General features: G+C 34.2%; 1 protein-coding gene across 2 annotated transcripts in view; it reads right to left on the bottom strand.

Moving 5' to 3' along the window:
- Rfx3 (regulatory factor X3) overlaps positions 1 to 19568 on the bottom strand; it is a 194637-nt gene that overhangs the window by 149882 nt on the left and 25187 nt on the right. For both annotated transcript variants that reach the window (XR_012440462.1, XM_074051958.1), the window contains exon 2: positions 557 to 681. Coding sequence is in view for 1 of the 2 variants with exons in the window: in XM_074051958.1 (XP_073908059.1) it covers positions 557 to 673 (117 nt within the window). In the remaining variant the exon portion in view is untranslated. The remainder of the gene's footprint in view (positions 1 to 556; positions 682 to 19568) is intronic.

Raw genomic sequence — 19568 nt, 5'->3', positions numbered from 1 at the left:
AGACTTTGTATTAAGCATCTGATGATAAATTCCTTTCTAACTTTTTAAATGGGATGAGTCAGATCTCCAAACCTTTAAGATAATTTTATTTTCATTAAACAGTATTTAGTAGTCACCTAATGCCAAACAACTTTCTAAAATACCACAAAGGCAAAATCTCTGCCTATAAGGTACAAGGATGCCTTCCGTTTTTTGTTTTTTTTAATTATTCTTTTATTCACATGTGCATACATTGTTTGGGTCATTTCTACCCCCTGTCCCTCTCCCCCATCCTCTTCCCCCTTCCCCCCTCAGTTCCAGACAGGTCCTTTATTAAGTGCTAGTATGAAACAATTTCAGAAGAAGGGTAGTCTACCTCTTTAGTATCTCTATAGCCTAGCACTAAAAGAATCTAGCATACTCAGCAAATACTAAAGAAACATTTGCTGAAAGAACTGAACCATGAAGTTAACCAATGAAGCAAGAAAGTAAAGTCCAAGTAATCTGGATATGGCTATATTAGCTGGTCAGCATAAAGAAAGCAACAACCTCTACTGTGAGAACAGCAGCTACTTACCTGTTGTTGTACTGGTACTTGCTGTACCACTTGTGTAGGCACTGCTGCTTGACTAGCCACAGATGTCTGTAAAGTCACAGTCGAACCTGTGTCCGACCCAGTCTCTGATGTCTGCATGATGGTCTCTGAAATATATGAAGATAAACTTTAAAACATCTCCTTCCATAATGAGATTCATTAGATTTTTTTTCTTACCATCCTATACCAAGACTAACTTTCAACTCTCACAATTAATACGTCTCAATCCAACATATTATTATCGTAATTCAGGTATGTTTATTGTCATTCTGACAATTTTTAAATAAATTTAAAAAATTATTAACCCACATTTTTATTGAAAAATCTTCCATAGTACCTCTTAACCTGATTAAAAAGGGTGAACTTCACTGAAAACTACCTCCCCTTAGATCTCATCTGTTATAAATTATTTCAATCCATTTATGAACTATGATCCCAAATTATGTCAAGATACTCTTAATTTTCAGAACATAAAACCTAACTGGATACAAATACATTGTGAACTACTTTCTATAAAACCACACTTTCACAGTCTATTAAAATGTCACTGATGGAGGAATACAATGTAGAATAAATCATTTCTAAGGGTCTCTGCAACTTAAAAACTTCCTATTCAGTGATTTAAAAAATAACATATATCCAAAAAGCAACTGATTTACCCTAAATTTAGCCAAAAAACCGGGTTCCCTCATTTTCTCAGGCTTCCTGGTCTTGAATCACCTTTTGCTATTTATATATTCAATAAAAAAATATAAATTTCTTTGTTATTGAGTAGGGACCAGAATTATAATTTTTTTCCTGGAGTAAGGATGGGAGAAAACATTTAATTGGTACCCTAAGAAAACTATTACATCATGGTTTAAATATGTGAAGAGTATAATGAGCATTAATTGTTCCCTAAAATAAATTCTCATATTCAGTTCTTTCAAAGAGAAAAACTATTCAGTATCTTTTGTCACAGTGTGATCTCTTTCAATTAACACTTATAAGTGTTTTTCATGTTAATTAATAACAAATTAATCCCTATAACAACCCAATACAATGGGTATGGTTATAATTTTTTTTTCATTTACAATTGAGAAAATTCAGATACAAAGAGGAAAGGGGCTGAGGGTTCAAAAGTGAAAGTGATAAAAAAAAATATGCGGCTAATGCCCCATTTATATGTGTTAGCTAATGTTCAACTCCAGGATATCCTGGATATGTGGGAAGGCCAATTGACAGATACCAAAAGAAGCTGAAAAATCAAGATTGTTCTTGTGAAATTTTATCAATGGTGGCTCATTGTTTTAAATGCAAGTTATCTCCAAACACACACACATACACACATATGCTCTTCAGGATTAGCATTAAGATCATGGAGATGGGGCTGGCAGAGTGGCTCAAGAGGTCTGGTAAGCGTGAGGCTCTCAGTTCAAGTCCCAGTACCACACACACACAAAAAGACCATGGATATACTTAAAACTGTATGAAAATGATAGTACTGACTACACAGAACTCTTGCCTGGTTAAGATTACTGAAGGACTAATGGGTTTGAAAATTTGGAAGCTGGAACTAGGCTACAGATCTGCCTAGAATGTACAAGTTTTGGGGTTCAATCTCTAGCACTGCCAAAAGTTTTTTTGAAAGAGAATACACAAATTAGAAACCATATCTATGCATCTGCTTCTTCCTTCCCTCACAAAGGGAGAGTTTAAAACCCAAAAACAAAAACAGAAGCCAGGGTCCTTTGATTGCCACATACTTATAGACTATTGATGCACCTGTGCTACAACAAAGGCTCTATCTATGCCTTTTTGCAAGGAATGATGAATGAATCAGATACTAGACCTCATGTTGTGAGGTTTTCTCAGTCTACTCAACTCCAAGATGGTTAGTGGCCTCTGTCAGTTTAGAAGACAGAGTGACCAGTTACTGCTTCTCCTTTAAGCTGCTCAACCAAGGATAGATGAATTTCTTACAATTAAGTCACTTATAGTAATGCTCCCTCCTGTTTCCCCCAGATCTGGCTTGAAACTTTGTCTAAACTAGCTTGTATGTACATACTTTGTGTTGATGATTAAATTATATATTTTTTTCATTTTACAGGTGAGTCAACTGAGGCTAAGAGATGTTAAGTCACTTACCAATGGCCATACAGGTAGGAAATATAAAAGGAGGGTTTGGATGTTATGCTACAAATCCCATGCTGTAAACTAATAGAACACATTGGAAGCCCTGAGCCTCAAAATAAACACTGCACAGATGTAAGTAAGGTGAGTAAAGAAAAGCAAACTTGCAAACATTTAAATTGAGAAAAGAAAAAGAGAAAAAGGAAAAGATGTCAATTTAACAGAAGCAAACTTTACTGTAGTAGGGGAAACAGGCAGAAACAAGAAAACAGCTTGTAAAAGGAGAACTTTCCCTCCAGCTTCTGGTTTTATCTATATTGAGGTAGGCTAGAATTAGGGAAACGTCAAGACTCACAATATATGACTTAATATTGCGTATCAGATTGACGATACTCTGGCTTAGGAACCAGCCTCACCTGGTCCAGGAACCGGCCATGACTTGCCCCAGTCATTGATTACTGGATGGGAATCACCTGGTTCTGCCCATCCCATAGGTCAGCCTAAGTTTTAAAAGTATCTGGAGACGAGAAACATGCTTTCTCTGCTTCCTGGCTTCTACTTGTATTTCCCTTCCCTAACTTTTAATAAACCCCAATTACACCCATGTTTACTGCTTGAATTCTTCCATGTGAGAGTGCAAGGACTGAGATCTTCTGGAGATACCTTTTGCCATTAACAATCACATCAAAACAGTCACAAGAAGCTCAATCTAGCAAACCCTAGTACTAATCAAGTCCCATGGTATGTTCTGTTTATCATTAATTTCTGCTCGTTGGTCTAATCTATTTGGTTTCTGGATTACGGGATCATGCCACAGACTAATATTTCAGCTCTTCCATTTTATCTGCATCAATTAATTTTTGCCTTCATAGACACTTTATTCTCCTCTGATTTCACTATCTTCTTTGGCCATTAGGAAGGGACTTTCTCTACCAAACCTTGTGACTGCAGAAGGTCTCCATCACATCCCTTCTATAGGCTGGCTCTGAAGGTCATAACTATAATTGGGTCTATCACTTAATAAGTCTTTTGTTTCTTGGTGTGAGGAACTAAGCTAACTGTTCTAAGTACCTCTTCTAGTTTAATCCTCACAAGAGAGGTATTATTATCTTTTCCTAGCAAATTAGGAAACTGATATGCTAAAATCTGCCAAAAGCTACACACGTAGAAAATAGATGACCCTGAATTCAATCCACATCTGTCTGACTGTAAAGCCCATGTCATCAACCACTGTGAAAACGTGCATTGCTTTGAAATATCATAATAGGGCTTCCAAATGAAAAACCAGAGACAGCAATCTTTTGTGTTCAGCATACATAGTAATTTGATTTATACTTCCAACAATAATGGACGTCCTCTCCATCTCTCTGATATCAAAGTTAAGGAAGTATCCCCTCTCAATTAATAAGCATTTTTCCAGAAGCATTTTAACTGATTAATTATGAAGACATAACTTCTAACAGCAGATCAATTAGAATATTAAAGTGTGTTTGAAGAGTATAACCCTCCTGCCAAATTTTGCTAAACAGATCATTTAAACCCAATGACACATTAAGAATATCCTTGTGACTATCCAACATTTATGCAAAGTAAGGATCATCACATGAGGACACTTTCTTAGCATGTTCCATTAGTAGGTTTTACTTTACTCCCAACAAACAGTTTATGAATACATTTGAGGTGTTCTCATTCACCCAGCAGAAGTTTCTAGTGCTTTGTTTATGTTTGGGAGTAATTTGGTTAGTTTTGTACCTCGCAGCTTCCTTTCAAATGACATTTGTTTATCAGTCACAAATGCAGTCACATTAACCCATTTTGATAAGTTAAATAAACCCCTTCAGATTTTCAATGATGCATCCCATATGTAAATAAGTTGTATATTCTTGCAGGAGAGACATGCACAATTTCCGTCTAGTCATCCTTGCCTAATGTGGCTGTCAGGTGTGTCATGAGCAACAGATGCTTGTTTGACAAAGGACCTTTTTATTGTGGCTAATTAAGCAGTTGGACACACCCGCCTGCTAACTGTTCTGCTTTGTACAGCCAACTCTGGCTGAATCATGCAAATCTACAGTGAAATAGGCCACATTTTGAAAAAAGGCTAATTAACCCCTAGAAGAAAAGAATATTACAAAAACCCAGGGACCAAATGCAACAAGATTAGGGATTTCTTCAACCTGACACAAACCTAGGCAAATCAAATCAAATGTGTTTGGAACAAACATGCATTACTTCAAGTTTTAAGGCATTCAAATGTTCTTTGTGAAACTTCCTGAAGATTATTTAATATACTCAAAATCACAGTTGGAGTCCTTTTATCACATACAATGTACATGCCAGATTAAATGGTTTAACAGTCTAACCTAATCAATTACTTGTCAAACAGAACGATATAAACAGGCTAGCTTAAAAGCAGGAAGTAACTATCTAATTTTTATTGGAGTCTTTCATCCTGAAATAATTTTCTCTCCTAAAAAACCAAAGTCTTCAAAGTTTGATTCTACTACACTTTAGTATATTGTTTTTAACACTGAAGAATACAACATATTTTAATGTATAAAAAATAAAGACCTGTAATTTTCGATTGCAACAGAGGATTTCCTTCCTTTTACCTTAGGATAGAAAGATACTACTCCAATTCTTATTTAAACAAATTAACCAAAATTATTTTAATAGCCACTTAACAGGTATAGAAAAATAAATTACATGTAAATAAAATGTGGCATAGTCAAGAATAAACTGTAACAGCATTAGAATCTGGCTCAACATAAGATCACAGGAATGTCAACGTATAATTGAAAGTTACTATTTTTAAACTACAGACCAAGGAGTTTAACATTCGTGTGCTTTTCGCGTGAGATGCAGGATCATTATAGTGAAAGCTCTGAGGCGTAACAGCTTCATTACTAACCATCTGATTCAGCATTAGCTATCTTAAATAAAAGTTAAAAAATAATCACACAGTGTTCTCAGCAGTTAAATCTATATTGATTAAATTTACACAACTAAAATAGGTAGTGCTTTCAGGGAAAAATATTAACATTTATTACCTAAACAAAAAATTCAGGTAAACACATTCATTTCTAACAATTCATCATTTTTGAGTAGCTGATCAAAAAAATTAGGATTACTTCAACTTTTTTTTAAAAAGTAAAGATACTAAGTGACTTTCAAAGAAGATGTAATATAAAATAATGGGGAAATTTGAAATTATTTATATATATGTTATATGGCAAAATAATCATGTGATAAATTTAACTTTTAAAACCTTTTAGCAAAAATACAGTAAGGATTATTTTACTACACATATAAGCAGTATGAGTTGGTTTTTCCCTTCTACCTGGCAAAATAAAGAAAATGGGTAAGCTACACATTGTAGTCAAATACCAAGCCTTCCCTATTTAAAGAAGAAAATTAATTCATTGTAAAACATAGGGTTTTTTTTATCAAATCAATAAATCAAGTAAATGAGAGATATTAAATACAAATTCATGATTTTCTGTATTATAAAAGCTATGCCTCTTTAAGTTTGATATTGTAATCTTCATGACTGTGTACAATAAATCTTTTGTACTAAATTCATCTGTAGAAAGATGATGGAATGATAATAGTGTAGACTGTTCTGCAGTCGTCTTCATGTGATAACTGATGACAGTGATTAATTGGAGATGATTAATCAGCACACTGGTAACATATACAGGTTGCCTGGGTAACTTTTTTCACTTTTCAAACAAAGGTTCTCTTACCTAATTCTTCCCATGACTCAGAATAGATTATGAAAAACTATCTCTTCCTTAAGAAAAGAAAAATCAAATCAAATTACTGTTAGCAGTTTTTATTCTTAAAGAACTAATTACTTAGAAACTAAAATAAAGAATGCATCAACATTAAAACCAAAAGGCTGAAATGATGTGAAAATTATTTTCCTATTTTTTTTTATTTCCGTTTATTGAGTGAGCCTCTCATCAGGCACAGATACTATTCCAGCATACTCTCTCACATTTATGAATACGCTAATCAGTCTTACCTACCTGGCACTGACACAGGAGAAAAACAATACATTCCCAGACAATAAAAAAAAAAAAAAAAAAGCCAAAAAAAGCAAAACAAACAAAAAACCCAAAAGCTCTACACTCTTATTTCCTTGAAAGAGGATCTGAAAACAGAATGGCATAATCAACAGAAAGATTCTTGCCAAAATCTATTAGAAAAAGCTACATATTTTCCTTCCTATTGCTCAATCCAATCTTGAGTATAACTAGAATAGAGCCTGTAATGATAACAACACTTAGGATTAAAAAATAATGGACACTGGGCATTTTATCATAAATTTATCATCATCATTTTTATAGGTACTCAAACTAGCTATTGTATGTTGATTACTTACTATACGATAGATGCTTTGTGTATATTCAATTCTAATTTTGTCCATGAAGTAGATACTCCCAATTTATAGGAAGTAAAGTAAGATCTAGAAAGATTAAATAATTTTCTCAAAGTTACAGAACTATTAGTAGGTAAAGCCAAAACTCAAGTCCAGGTCTATCTCACTCTAATAATGATGGCCAGTTACTAGCCTGCTAGTGAGAGATACACAACATTAGCAGGCAGTGAGCCTAAATTAGTAATATGAATTTTAAAGAGATAAAGTAGACCATGAAGATCTTGGGCACCAACAGAAAAAAAATCCAAATTTGAACATGCAAATATCACACAAACTACATACATGTATTAGTGAATGTGATCAATATATTATTTTATGAAGAACATGTAACAGGTGAAAATGTCCTGCATTAACCTGTGTTTACAAAATTTTTTGCAGATGAGAGAAAATATAACACAGAGAGACACATGTGCTTTCAAGAATTTAAACTATCCTGTAAAAGTCATAGAAGGGTCCAAGTGAATGAGTGTATGCGTGGGTGTGAGTATGTATAAGAGAGAGAAAAACATAGATGTTTATTCAAATATTGGTTATAGTCTCAAACAAACAACAAAATATCCAAAATTTGAAAATTAATGAATTGTTCTCTCAGATATCCTTATAATGGAATACTATACAGATTTATAAAAGCCAATATAGCTAGCTAGCTACAGTATTATCAGCATGAAAAGTAGGCTATCAAACTGTAGGGAGTCTACTGTGCAATTTTATTTAGATATTTAATTGCATTCTTAGGGGAAATTTCTTAAAGTACATATTATAAACTGAGTCATGGGTGGGGACAATAACATTAATGAAACTCCTAAGGGCTTTATCAAACCAAAGACTATAAACTTTGGGTGGACTTGCTGGTCAAAGCATATATACGCTTCAGGAACCCATTTCAGCCTGGAAACATCCTAAAATGTCATTCATAAATTCTGTAATCTACACCACCCTTCATAATCCCAAAGATACCAATGAAGATACCTTTTGATCTGTTCAGTTGCTGTGCAAGATCCCTATCTCTCTTTTTATTAAGTTAAGTCAAACTCACAAGGAGTTCTTTAAAAAATCACTGTCTTGATATTTCTAGTAGAATAAGCTATTTAAATAACATCTGTGGAATCTAGGCATGATGGGGCATGCCTGAAATCCAAGCACTTGGGAGGAGAGGCAGGAAATTAAGAGTTGGAGGCCAGACTGGGCTACATAGGAAGACCCCTTCTGCAAAACAAACAAACAAAGAAAAAATATCTCTGGAAATAGTCACTACAGATCCACTCATTAAAAGTTGCATGATCTTTGCCCTTTCGTGCTAAATGAAGAACTATGGTAATGCACATTCCTGAATGTCAAATGTGATCTCTTTTTTATGATAATAAAAATACCTAATGTCCAATCCAGCATCAAAACATGAAATTCAATTCTGTTGCCTCTATAAACAAACTAAGAACAGAAATGGTACATTTTTCAAAGACCTCCAAGTGATGAAATATAGGTGAGGAATCTAGGTATTTAGTTCTACCAAGTAAGTGTCTCCTTTCTAAACTGGCCCTAGTATCAATCGTGTATTCTTCCTACAAACCCTAAACAAGGTGAATTTTTATGTTTTTTCCTTCCATTCACCAGTGTATTTTTATCTAGATACCTTTCTACCTTATGTTTTGGGTTGATAAACAAGATGATACTTTCCAAGTAGAGCCTCCAAGTCCTTTAGACAGCATGGGAACAAAGAAAAGGTGAAGATTACTATAAAAAAGTAATAAAGTAACCTAGAGAATCAGAGAATTAAACTGACAGCATGGCCCCAAAACAGGAAGATTTCCTTTGGATTTTACAGGAAGTGAATGCGAGAACAGGAATTCATAATTTTCTACATACTAGAAAAAGACTCTAGCAACAACTTTCCTCTTAAATTCTCTTGCCCACACACAGGTTTTTTTGTTTTGTTTTGCTTTTTGCCCTCTCCTATCTCTTTTTCTTCTTATAAAAGTGAACAATAAAATCTTTTGCAGTTCCTAACTATTCTATTGACAGAATCAAAGAGATCAACATGTCTAAAAGGGGAAAACGATCCTGCGTAATAACACTGCTAATAATGGAAACAATAGATCCCATTTTAAATATATAGTATCTTAAGGAACTGAATTCTCTATACTGATATTTGTTGGCAAATATGGTGAATATGTGTGTTAGTGGACCTCAAAAATCCCTACATACTCACAAACTCGGAAAACATTTGCTGATAAACATAATGCTATTGATCAAGTCAAATGTTTATGTTACCTTTCATTATAGAAATGTGTATGTAACAGATTGAAGAATGTAGACAAATTTAGAAATTCACATATTTAACAAAAATTTATTTCTCTTGAAAACTTAGTAAAATTTAAATAACTGCAGTTATTTGAAAATTCTTTCTTTGGAACTTGTTTCATGGGAATTGATAGGGCACCATGTACTCAGCCGTCCCTTCAACTCCATCTAAAGCATTTTCTTGGCTCCAGAAACAGTAATTCCTTTAAAAACACCTTACCAAATAGTTCTGTCTTCTATAGTGGATTGTCCTAAGCCATCTCAAAAATCTTTAATAAATACCCCTAACTGGGATTATTTAAATATCTAAAATCTTCTAAATTCTTTATGATTGAAAGGAATTGTCATTATACAATATTTTAGATAAAGAGATTCCACATGTATCTTAGAAGTTTCATTTTTTTCTCTTCCTACTCCTCTTACTACACTTTGGTGACCTTAGTGGGAAATAAAAGGAGAACTCTTCCTTTATTGCTCACACTACATTAATAGTAAACAGTAAATATTCTGAACCCAATCATTCCTTTTATCACCAAACTTGTTCAAAAGTTCCCTATAATCACAATCTCCACTTCTGCAAATTCTACTCAACTCCTGATGATATCTGTCTTTGCCACATCACTCTAAGAGAATCCTGTTTTTTTCCCAAAGACACTAAGGAATAATTTCCTCATTTACAAATTTTATAACTTTTTCTTAGCTTTCAGACTCCATGAAGTATCAAATTAATTACACTTGAAATTTATGACAATTTCTATACACTGAAAAGCTCTTTCATTCCCTCCATTTTTCTGATTTTATTCCTACCTGGCTAGTCAGTCTTTCTGTGTCCCTCAAAGGTTTACTTTCTTCCCTTTTGAATGAACACACACACACACACACACACACACACACACACACACACACACACCCATAGATTTGAGTTTGGAATGTTTCTTCTGCCCTCTTATTGTGTTTTGAAGAACTTAGACACTCACATTAACAGTATACCAATAAATCCCAAATATGTAAATCTTCTTAATACCCTTCCTTCTACTGAACTGTATTTTTAATGACCTGTTGAATCTTATTTAATAGTCTATCATTATTACAAGTCTAATATTTATCAAGCCCCAGCTGAAAAGTTCATCATGTCTACTAAATTTTCTGCTCTTACATGATGTGGAAAATACATAATCTCTGTTCTCAATTTACTCTGGCATACAACAAGAAGAGATAAGTTTGAGATCTAGTTTTTTCTCAAAAAAACTCAAAAGAGCCGGACTTCTTTTCTCTTATTCCCCAAATTTCACTGTTGAGTCTAATAGTTCTGCTTCCTAATTATCTCTCAAAAACCTATTCACTTATTTTCATCTTGCCACACAAATCCCTAGAGTTCAGGCCACTCCCTTCAATAGGTCCCCAAGGTACTCAGGATAAACTATAAATCCCTTAACAAGACTTATGAGGTTCTTTAAACTATAGCTTCTGCCTACATCTTTCCAGAAGTAAACATAATTGAGATATATAGAGTTACCCTCATTCTCCCACCCCTCAGGCATTTGAAGAGTTTCTTCTGCTTGAAACAATTTTTCCTTCCTACCTCTCTCCAGTGTCATCTCAGGATAAATTCTACCTTCCCCAGAAAACTCCCCTAACAACCACCTTCAACAAGTTGAGGTCTTCTGCTCCCCATGTATTCTTATAATACACTGTAATTATTCCATGTATAACATTCACCATATTGTAGTATAACTGTCTGTCTTACCAACCACAGCATAAAACCGCATGAGCACATGGACCATGTTTATCTTTTTCACCTACAAATACGCCACAGTGCCTAAAACACTGATGAATTTCCAAAGAGGATGAGATTATCACTCTATTAAAATTAGGCTATTGGATGCTTTTAAATTAGACTATTAAATGCTTTATGAGAAGCATTTAATAATTTTAAATTACGGATAAATATAATTGACTTTCATACCCATTTCCAATGAAAGCATTAAGAACCTGTAATGTGACTTCACTTTCAATTTCTATTATTGTAATTTTATAAGAGCTTTCATATTATAAGAATGTAAATGTCAAAAGGTTTTGTGCATAATTTTTTAAATAAAGAAGGATTAAATAAACTCAAATAAGTAAATCAAGACTTCAGCTATTGCTTTGAACCATCTCACATATTATTTACTATGTTTCAATAAGTACACATGATTCACTGAATTGTGGATTTGGAACCAATGCTCCAACATATCATCTTAGAATAGGTGACCTGTTATGCTTCCTTTGTTACACAGAAACATTCAGAGATCTTTAATTTTCATAAATGAAATACTAAGAATAAGTAATTAGCCTAATAGTAATTGTTCTGACTTCATCATTAATTAATCACTTGAAATTTATTTCGGCTTGGCAACATTTAAATGACATTCTTTAGTGTTCACTTCATAATCATTGAAACTCACACACAAACACCAAAAAAAACGTATTTCAGGAAGACTGTAGTTACTAAATCAATTAGTAACTAGAATTTATGTACATATTTCATGTGTTAGAAACCCTAAGGTAGGTGCTATTACTACTCCAATTTTTTGTGGATGAGAAAACTAAGATAAAACTTAAGTAATCCTGTCAGCATCAAAGTCACATATGTAATTAGAAAAAGGCAGTGTAATATTTAAATATAATACATAACCTCTTAGGCAAAGTTTTGTTTTGCTCTTCTTATTTTTAATCAAGCCACATGTAGTACTATGCGTAAAATATGACAACTTAAATATTTAATATGTGAACCATTATATAGTCCTTTCTAGGAGTCCTGCTACATTTTCAATTTTCTGCTACTATAAGACTTAGGACTGTTGTATTTTTTAACCTAGTTAATAATCTTCCATGACACACTATCCTCTAAATTTAAAAAGCCTTAACTTCAATCCCAGCAATGTGGAGTACCTGACAAGGTGGCTGTGTATTCTATTCCTTAGATTTCAGCTAAATCTAAAAGAAAAGAAAATACCTGAATCATGTGGGTACTACACTATATCTACTGAGACATCAACACAAATAAGTTTCTTTGAATTTTAATCAGGACCAAGAAGATGTTGTAAAAAAATGATTTCTCACAGTATAATATACTTTCTTTCAGAAATCTGAGAGCGGGGTACAAGGCAAGGTGGCATATACCTGTGCTTGAGAGGCTGATATCAGGAGGATCACTGTTCAAGGACAACCCAGAAAAAAAATTCTTAAAACCCCATCCCAACTAAAAAAAAGTTGGAAGTGGTAACAGACACCTATGATCCCAGCTACAGTGGGAAAAATAAAATAGGAGGACTGTGAACCAGACTGGCATGGGCAAAAAAGGGAGATCCTATCCAAAAATAGCTAGAGCAAAAAGGGCTGGAGGTATGATTTAAGAGGTAGAGTGCCTGCCTAGCAAGTGCCAAGCCCTGACTTCAAACCCCAGTACCATCAAAAAAAAAAAAAAAGAGAGAGAGAGAGAATTGAGCTCTGAGGCATCCACCCTCAATTCTACTTACAAAGGAATATGAACAATTGGATACAGCTTCCCAGATGCCCAAAGAAGGAAGAGTCTTAACTAGTTCACCTACCAAAAAATTGGTATCAGTAGACTTCTGCACAAGTGCCAAGGTTTGCTGTTCCCTGACCTTTACATAGTCACAAATTGCCTTCTACAACTACCAGAAAAATATAAGTCTACTGCCTAATAGCATTGAAATTAAGGGCAATAACTAAGAAGCTAAGTTAAGAACTTTAAGGAAAACTGTAGGCCAAAAGATGTTTACGGCAATTAAAACCCATAGCAAAACTTCAACATAGTATTCCATCATCTCTATTTCTGCTCTAGCACAGGGCCATCCTTCCTTGACATATGCCAAGTAATCATCTTACACCTTGATCTACTAATTTTATTGCTCAGTCAAATGTATATTCATAGCCACACACACACACACACCCCACCCCACACCACATAGGTAGAACTAATTCCAAATGGTTTCAACTTCAGCTATAGGCTGTGACTGAAGAAGACAGTAACACTCTTCCCTAACAACCTCATTTTCCTCAATCCCTGGAAGACATGGTGATGGGGGCTTGGAAAAACTCGGTCTACTTTGCCAGAAAGACAACTCATTTTGCCTAATGGCCAATTTGACAAATTTTCCCATTCACTCAAAACTTCTTTAACCATTTATAATCCAGACAGCTAACTGTATTGAATGGCCTTTGAAGAGATATTTGATGTTCAAGTCAATGAGTTTAAGATTCTAATTTACCTAAAATTTTGTTACAATCCGGCACCATGACATATTCATACTGTATTACAGAATTTTGTCATTCTTTGGAACAGTAACTTCTGGTTTATTTCACTAATTTTTGGCTATACTGAGAATTTGTTATTTTAAATCAAAGGGTTACAGATGTTTTGAATACTGCAGTTTATAAATGATAATAGTATAAAAGGTTTATTTCTTTCAACATATACTCTATACATTTAACTAAGTTCTGTGTCCCTTATTTCACACATTTGTTAACCAGTTTAGTTGGATGAGTATGCTGATTCTGTTTTAATCTAGTAATTGAATGCTTTACACCTATCAAATAACAACGATAAATTTGACATTCTGCTGAGTTGAACTGATAATTGATTCTATTATAAAGTATCTAGGGTTAAATTGCTATGTATAGAAAATTTAAAGTCAAATTGAAATTAAACTAAATTAATTCTCCCCACCAAAAGTTCCAAAGACTTTTGCAACACTTCTATAGAGCATGATTTGTATGACTTTATAAGTAGTTAATACAAACACATTTCAGGCAGTTAGTATTTTAGAAAACTGGTCATTATGCAAATTAATACATCAGAATGTTGGGTAAATCGAATAACATGGCTGCTCACTGAGTTTATGTTCCAGCAAACTGATTTCTATAGAAATATTCATTTGGTGAATTGATCACACTCAGTGAATATTCTTTTAGTGGGGGAAGGTAATTGATTTTCAGATAATTGGCCAGCTACCCAATATTTCTAGCATTTTAAAGTCAAAAAGTATTCAGGAATTGTTTCCATGAATTCCTTCTCAGTTTGTTCATTGTTGGTGTATAGAAAAACTAATGATTTTTGTAAGTTGATTTTGTATCCTGCCAACTTGCTATAACTGTTTTGGGAAGTTTTTTGCGTCTTTAAGGTATAGGATCATATCATCTGCAAATAGGGATATTTGACAGTTTCTTTATCTATTTGTATTCCTTTTATTTCTTCTTCTTGCCTAATTGCTCTGGCTAGGAATTCCAGTATTGTGTTGAAAAGGAGTGGGGATAGTGGGCACCCTTGTCTCGTTCCTGATTTTAGGGGGAATGGTTTCAGTTTTTCACCATTAAGTATGATGTTGGCCATAGGTTTGTCATATATAGCCTTTACAATGTTGAGCTACAGTCCTTCTATTCCTAGTTTTCTTAGAGCTTTTATCATGAAATGGTGTTGGATCTTGTCGAAGGCTTTTTCTGCATCTATTGAGATGATCAAGTGTTTTTTGTCTTTGCTTCTACTAATGTGGTGTATTGCATTTATAGATTTGTGTGTGTTGAATCACCCCTGCATCCCTGGGATGAAGCTGACTTGGTCATGGTGTATGATCTCTCTGATGTGTTGTTGATTCGGTTTGCCATTATTTTATTGAGGATTTCTGCATCAATATTCATTAAAGAAATTGGCCTACAGTTCTCCTTTTTGGAGGTATCTTTGTCTGGTTTTGGGATGAGAGTAATGTTGGCTTCATAAAACGAGTTGGACAGTGTTCCTTCCCTTTCTATTTCATGGAACAGTTTAAGGAGGGTTGGTATCAGTTCTTCTTTAAACATCTGATAGAATTCAGCAGTGAATCCATCAGGTCTTGACTTTTCTTTTTTGGGAAACTCTTACTTGCTGCTTCAATTTCGTTTTGTGTTATAGATCTATTCAGGTGATTAATGTCCTCTTGGTTCAGTGCTGGATGGTCATAAGTATCCAGAAATCTGTCCATTTCTTCAAAATTTTCACATTTACTAGAGTATAGGCTCTCAAAGTAGTCTCTGATGGTTTCCTGGATTTCCATGATGTTTGTTGTTATCTCCCCTTTTGCATTTCTGTTTTTACTGATTTGAGTTTTTTTCTTTCCTCATTTTAGTCAGGTTTGCCAGGGGTCTGTCAATCTTATTTATTTTTTCAAAGAACCAGCTTTTTGTTTCATTAATTCTTTGCATTTTTTTTTTGGTTCTAAACTAAAGAGACCATCCACAGAGTGGGAGAAAATATTTGTTAGCTATACATCAGACAAAGGACTGATAACCAGAATATATAGGGAACTCAAAAAACTAAACTCTCCAAAAATCAATGAGCCAATTAAGAAACAGGCAACTGAACTAAATAGAACTTTCTCAAAAGAAGAAATTCAAATGGCCAAAAAACACATGAAAAAATGCTCACTATCTCTAGTCATAAAGGAAATGCAAATCAAAACCACACTCACACTAAGATTCCACCGCACCTGTTAGAATAGCCATCATTCTAACATGTGTTGGTGAGGATGTGGGGGAAAAGGAACCCTCGTATACTGCTGGTGGGAGTGCAAGCTGGTGCAACAACTCTGGAAAAAAATTTGGAGGCTTCTTAAAAATCTAAACACAGATGTGCCATATGATCCAGCAATACCACTCTTGGGGATATACTGAAAGGAATGTGACACAGGTTACTCCAAGGCACCTGCACACCCATGTTTATTGCAGCACTATTCACAACAGCCAAGTTATGGAAACAACCAAGATGCCCCACTACTGACGAACAGATCAAGAAAATGTGGTATTTATACACAATGGAATTTTACTCAGCCATGAAGAAAAATGAAATCTCATCATTTGCAAGTAAATGGATGGAACCGGAGAACATCATTCTGAGCGAGGTTAGCCAGACTCAGAAGACCAAAAATTGTATGTTCTCCCTCATATTCGGTCTTTAGATTTAGGATAAATACAGCAATGTTTTAGGACTTAGGTTACATGACAAGGGGAGAACACATATGGGAGGTAGGCGGTTAGATAGAAAACTCAAAACATGAAAGCCTTTGATGTCCCCACGCCAGAGGAATTAATATAGAAACCTTAAAGTGACAGAGGTCAACATGAGAAGGGGATCAGGAACCAGTGTAAAGATCATATAGAGATGAAGCAATCTGGGTTGTAACACAATTGTACATGAAAGCAACGCTAGGAATCTCTCTGTATAGCTGTCCTTATCTCAAGTAGCAAAAATGCTATGTCTTTCTTATTATTGCTTATTTTTACTCTTCAACAGAACCCTTCCAGGTTCTGCCTGGAAGGGAGGGGGGATATGCTGGGGGTGGGGGCAGGAGGGAGAAATGACCCAAACAATGTATGCACATGCACATAAATTAATAATACCAAAAAAAATAAGTATTCAGGAGATCATCTACTTCAGGTTCTTGATTCACATAGTCTAAGACCAATAATCCAAATGGACCTATTAGTCAATGTAAGAGCTGGCATTAGAACTGAGGACATCAAATTCACAGTCTTTTCTAACAGACTTTAATTTATAAGAAAAAACAAAAAAAGGAACTCAAAAAGAAGCAGGAAGGCCTGGCAGAAGCTCAACGTGCTTATTACATTATGAAAGAAACACTCATATAACATGGAAAATGGAATCCTAAAATAAGAGGCTCTCTTAGACATCTCCAAGTTTCTTTCTCACATAAATGAATAAGGCACTGCTTCAGGGTGTATAACAAGGTTTAAAGGGAGCCAAACTGTGTGAGTATGGAGATCCAGACTACATTTTTGTTCAACAGGGATTCTGGACCATTTCGCAACATGCTCCCCTAGATACCTATAGTATCTGGATGCCCCAGGCTCAGTATTTTATTACATGGAATATTCTGTGTTTCAGGCTCAGAATTTTATTACTACATTATCTGCAAATATAACCTATATCACACAAATTGACTGTCTTTTCACTAACCAGAAGACTAATTTCTAGTTTGTCGGGAAGGAGAAAAAAGCAAAATTCAACATAATGGTTAATTGCAACCAAAATTAACGGGGACCAAATTCTGAATTTTGCTTACAGCAAGTGTAATTTTAGGGTGTGAGATGGAAACCTTTTAAATGTAATGGCTGTGTAACAGCTTTTATAAGGTGTACTTTTCACTGTCAAAACATGTGAAATGCTCAGGGGCAATCAGTTTTAGAGTGAAACTTTACAATCTTCCACAACTTACACAATTTATCTATGTTAAAATGTTTTGCAACCTCTTTAGATATTATGTTCAAGTTATCTTTTAAAAAGTTCTTTTTTTTTTCTTTTTTTTTGCAGTACTGAGGCTTGAATTCTGGTCCTACATATTGAGCCACTCCACCAGCCCTTTTTTGTGAAGGGTTTTTGTGAGACAGGGTCTCAAGGAACTATTAGCAGGCTGGCTTCGAACCACAATCCTCCTGATCTATGCCTGTTGAGGAGCTAGGACTACAGGCATGAGCCACAGGTGCCCAGCAAGCTGATTACTTTGAATGGTTCCACGTAAATTGTAACACAAAGAGCTCCTCCAAATTGTTTTAGGTGTATTAGCTAAGTCAGCAATGAAATGTAATTATGACATTTTTTTATTTGATGTACTTTTTTGCACATATTGACAAATAATTTTGACATTATCCATAGGATCTCACAGTCATACCATTCTAATCATTACAGACTCAAAAAGAAAAGCTAAACAATTTTTCCGTGTGTGTGTGTGTGTGTGTGTGTGTGTGTGTGTGTGTGTGTGTGATATATTTATATGGCCAAAATGTTTGGTGCCTCTACACAAAGCTTATAAACAGTGTTCTATCTCCCTGGCTTATACTCTTAAGACTAAAGAAGAATCACTTTATAATAAAACTACTAAAGGTCAACACTGGTCTTTTATTACTTTATGTGCCTATGTTTAGAGAAATGCAGGCTAATAGTCTCTAAGGTTAGACAGGTCCTTCAAGGTAATAACCTTATGTCACAGTTTATACTATGATCTGTTTGAATCTTCATAATGAAGCTCTCCCTATCACATTACTAGGAACATTATGAATTGCAATATTTAGCTCTTCACATGACCCACGGTCATGTTTTTTAAGTGTATAAATAGTAATTAGCAGTAAGAAGGTAAAAAAAGCAAGGGCTTCAAACAACTTAATAAGAAAAAATTAACTTGCTTCATTGTATTTCTTTTCCCCTTAAGAGTGTTCTACACAAAAATACTGTCTTCCTAAGGTAAATATATTGAGAAAGAAGTCATAAAAGAAAGATGCAAAAGGTGAAGTTTGTAGTTCTATGGCACCAAACCAACATAAGCCAACAGAACCTGTAAATCCCTGAGGTGGCTTAAGGAGATGCAATGAGTTTTTAATCAAATGCTGTTACACCTGGTCAAGCAATTGGAGGCAGCACACTTTTTAAACTTGCCAACATCGAGCTCTATCTGAATGTCCAGAGAAAAAATAGCAAATTTCTTAACTTATTATCATTAATGTTGAAAATTCTGCTGACAAATTCACTTTTCTTTCAAATTGGATATTGTTACTACATCTTCTGAAATCTGTTACTATTTAATGTGAGTTGAATAAAAACCAATGAATATAAAGCATAATTTTTATGTAAGATTCTAATGTGTTTTACATGGATGAATCGAAAAATCACTTTCTAAATTAGTTCTAAAACCTCATGCTTTAAACACATAAAACCTAATAATTTAGTAAGAAAAAAGGCAAAAACAAACAAAAAACCATTACTTGAAAAATACACAAAAACTTCTATGAAATGTATTAATTTATAGCAACATCTAAATTTTTCAGTTACAACCTTTTCTCATCTAATTCAAATTGCTAAGTAGAAACAACTACATGTGTCCAAGAAAATTCTCTTTTAATATTTGTTAAAGGATAATGTAACACACAGCAAGTAGAACTCTTTCAGAGTACATTGTAATTTACCTAATAAAATATATTGTGAAATATTACAAATAAGACTCAGAAATAACTCATAGTTCATTGAGATAAATTTTGTCCCTTCTGAAGAATATAATCAAATTATTTTATACTGAAGTTTAGTATTTTAGG

Source organism: Castor canadensis, chromosome 13, assembly GCF_047511655.1.
Source record: "Castor canadensis chromosome 13, mCasCan1.hap1v2, whole genome shotgun sequence".
Lineage (NCBI taxonomy): Eukaryota > Metazoa > Chordata > Mammalia > Rodentia > Castoridae > Castor > Castor canadensis.
This window is presented reverse-complemented; position numbering and strand designations above follow the sequence as displayed.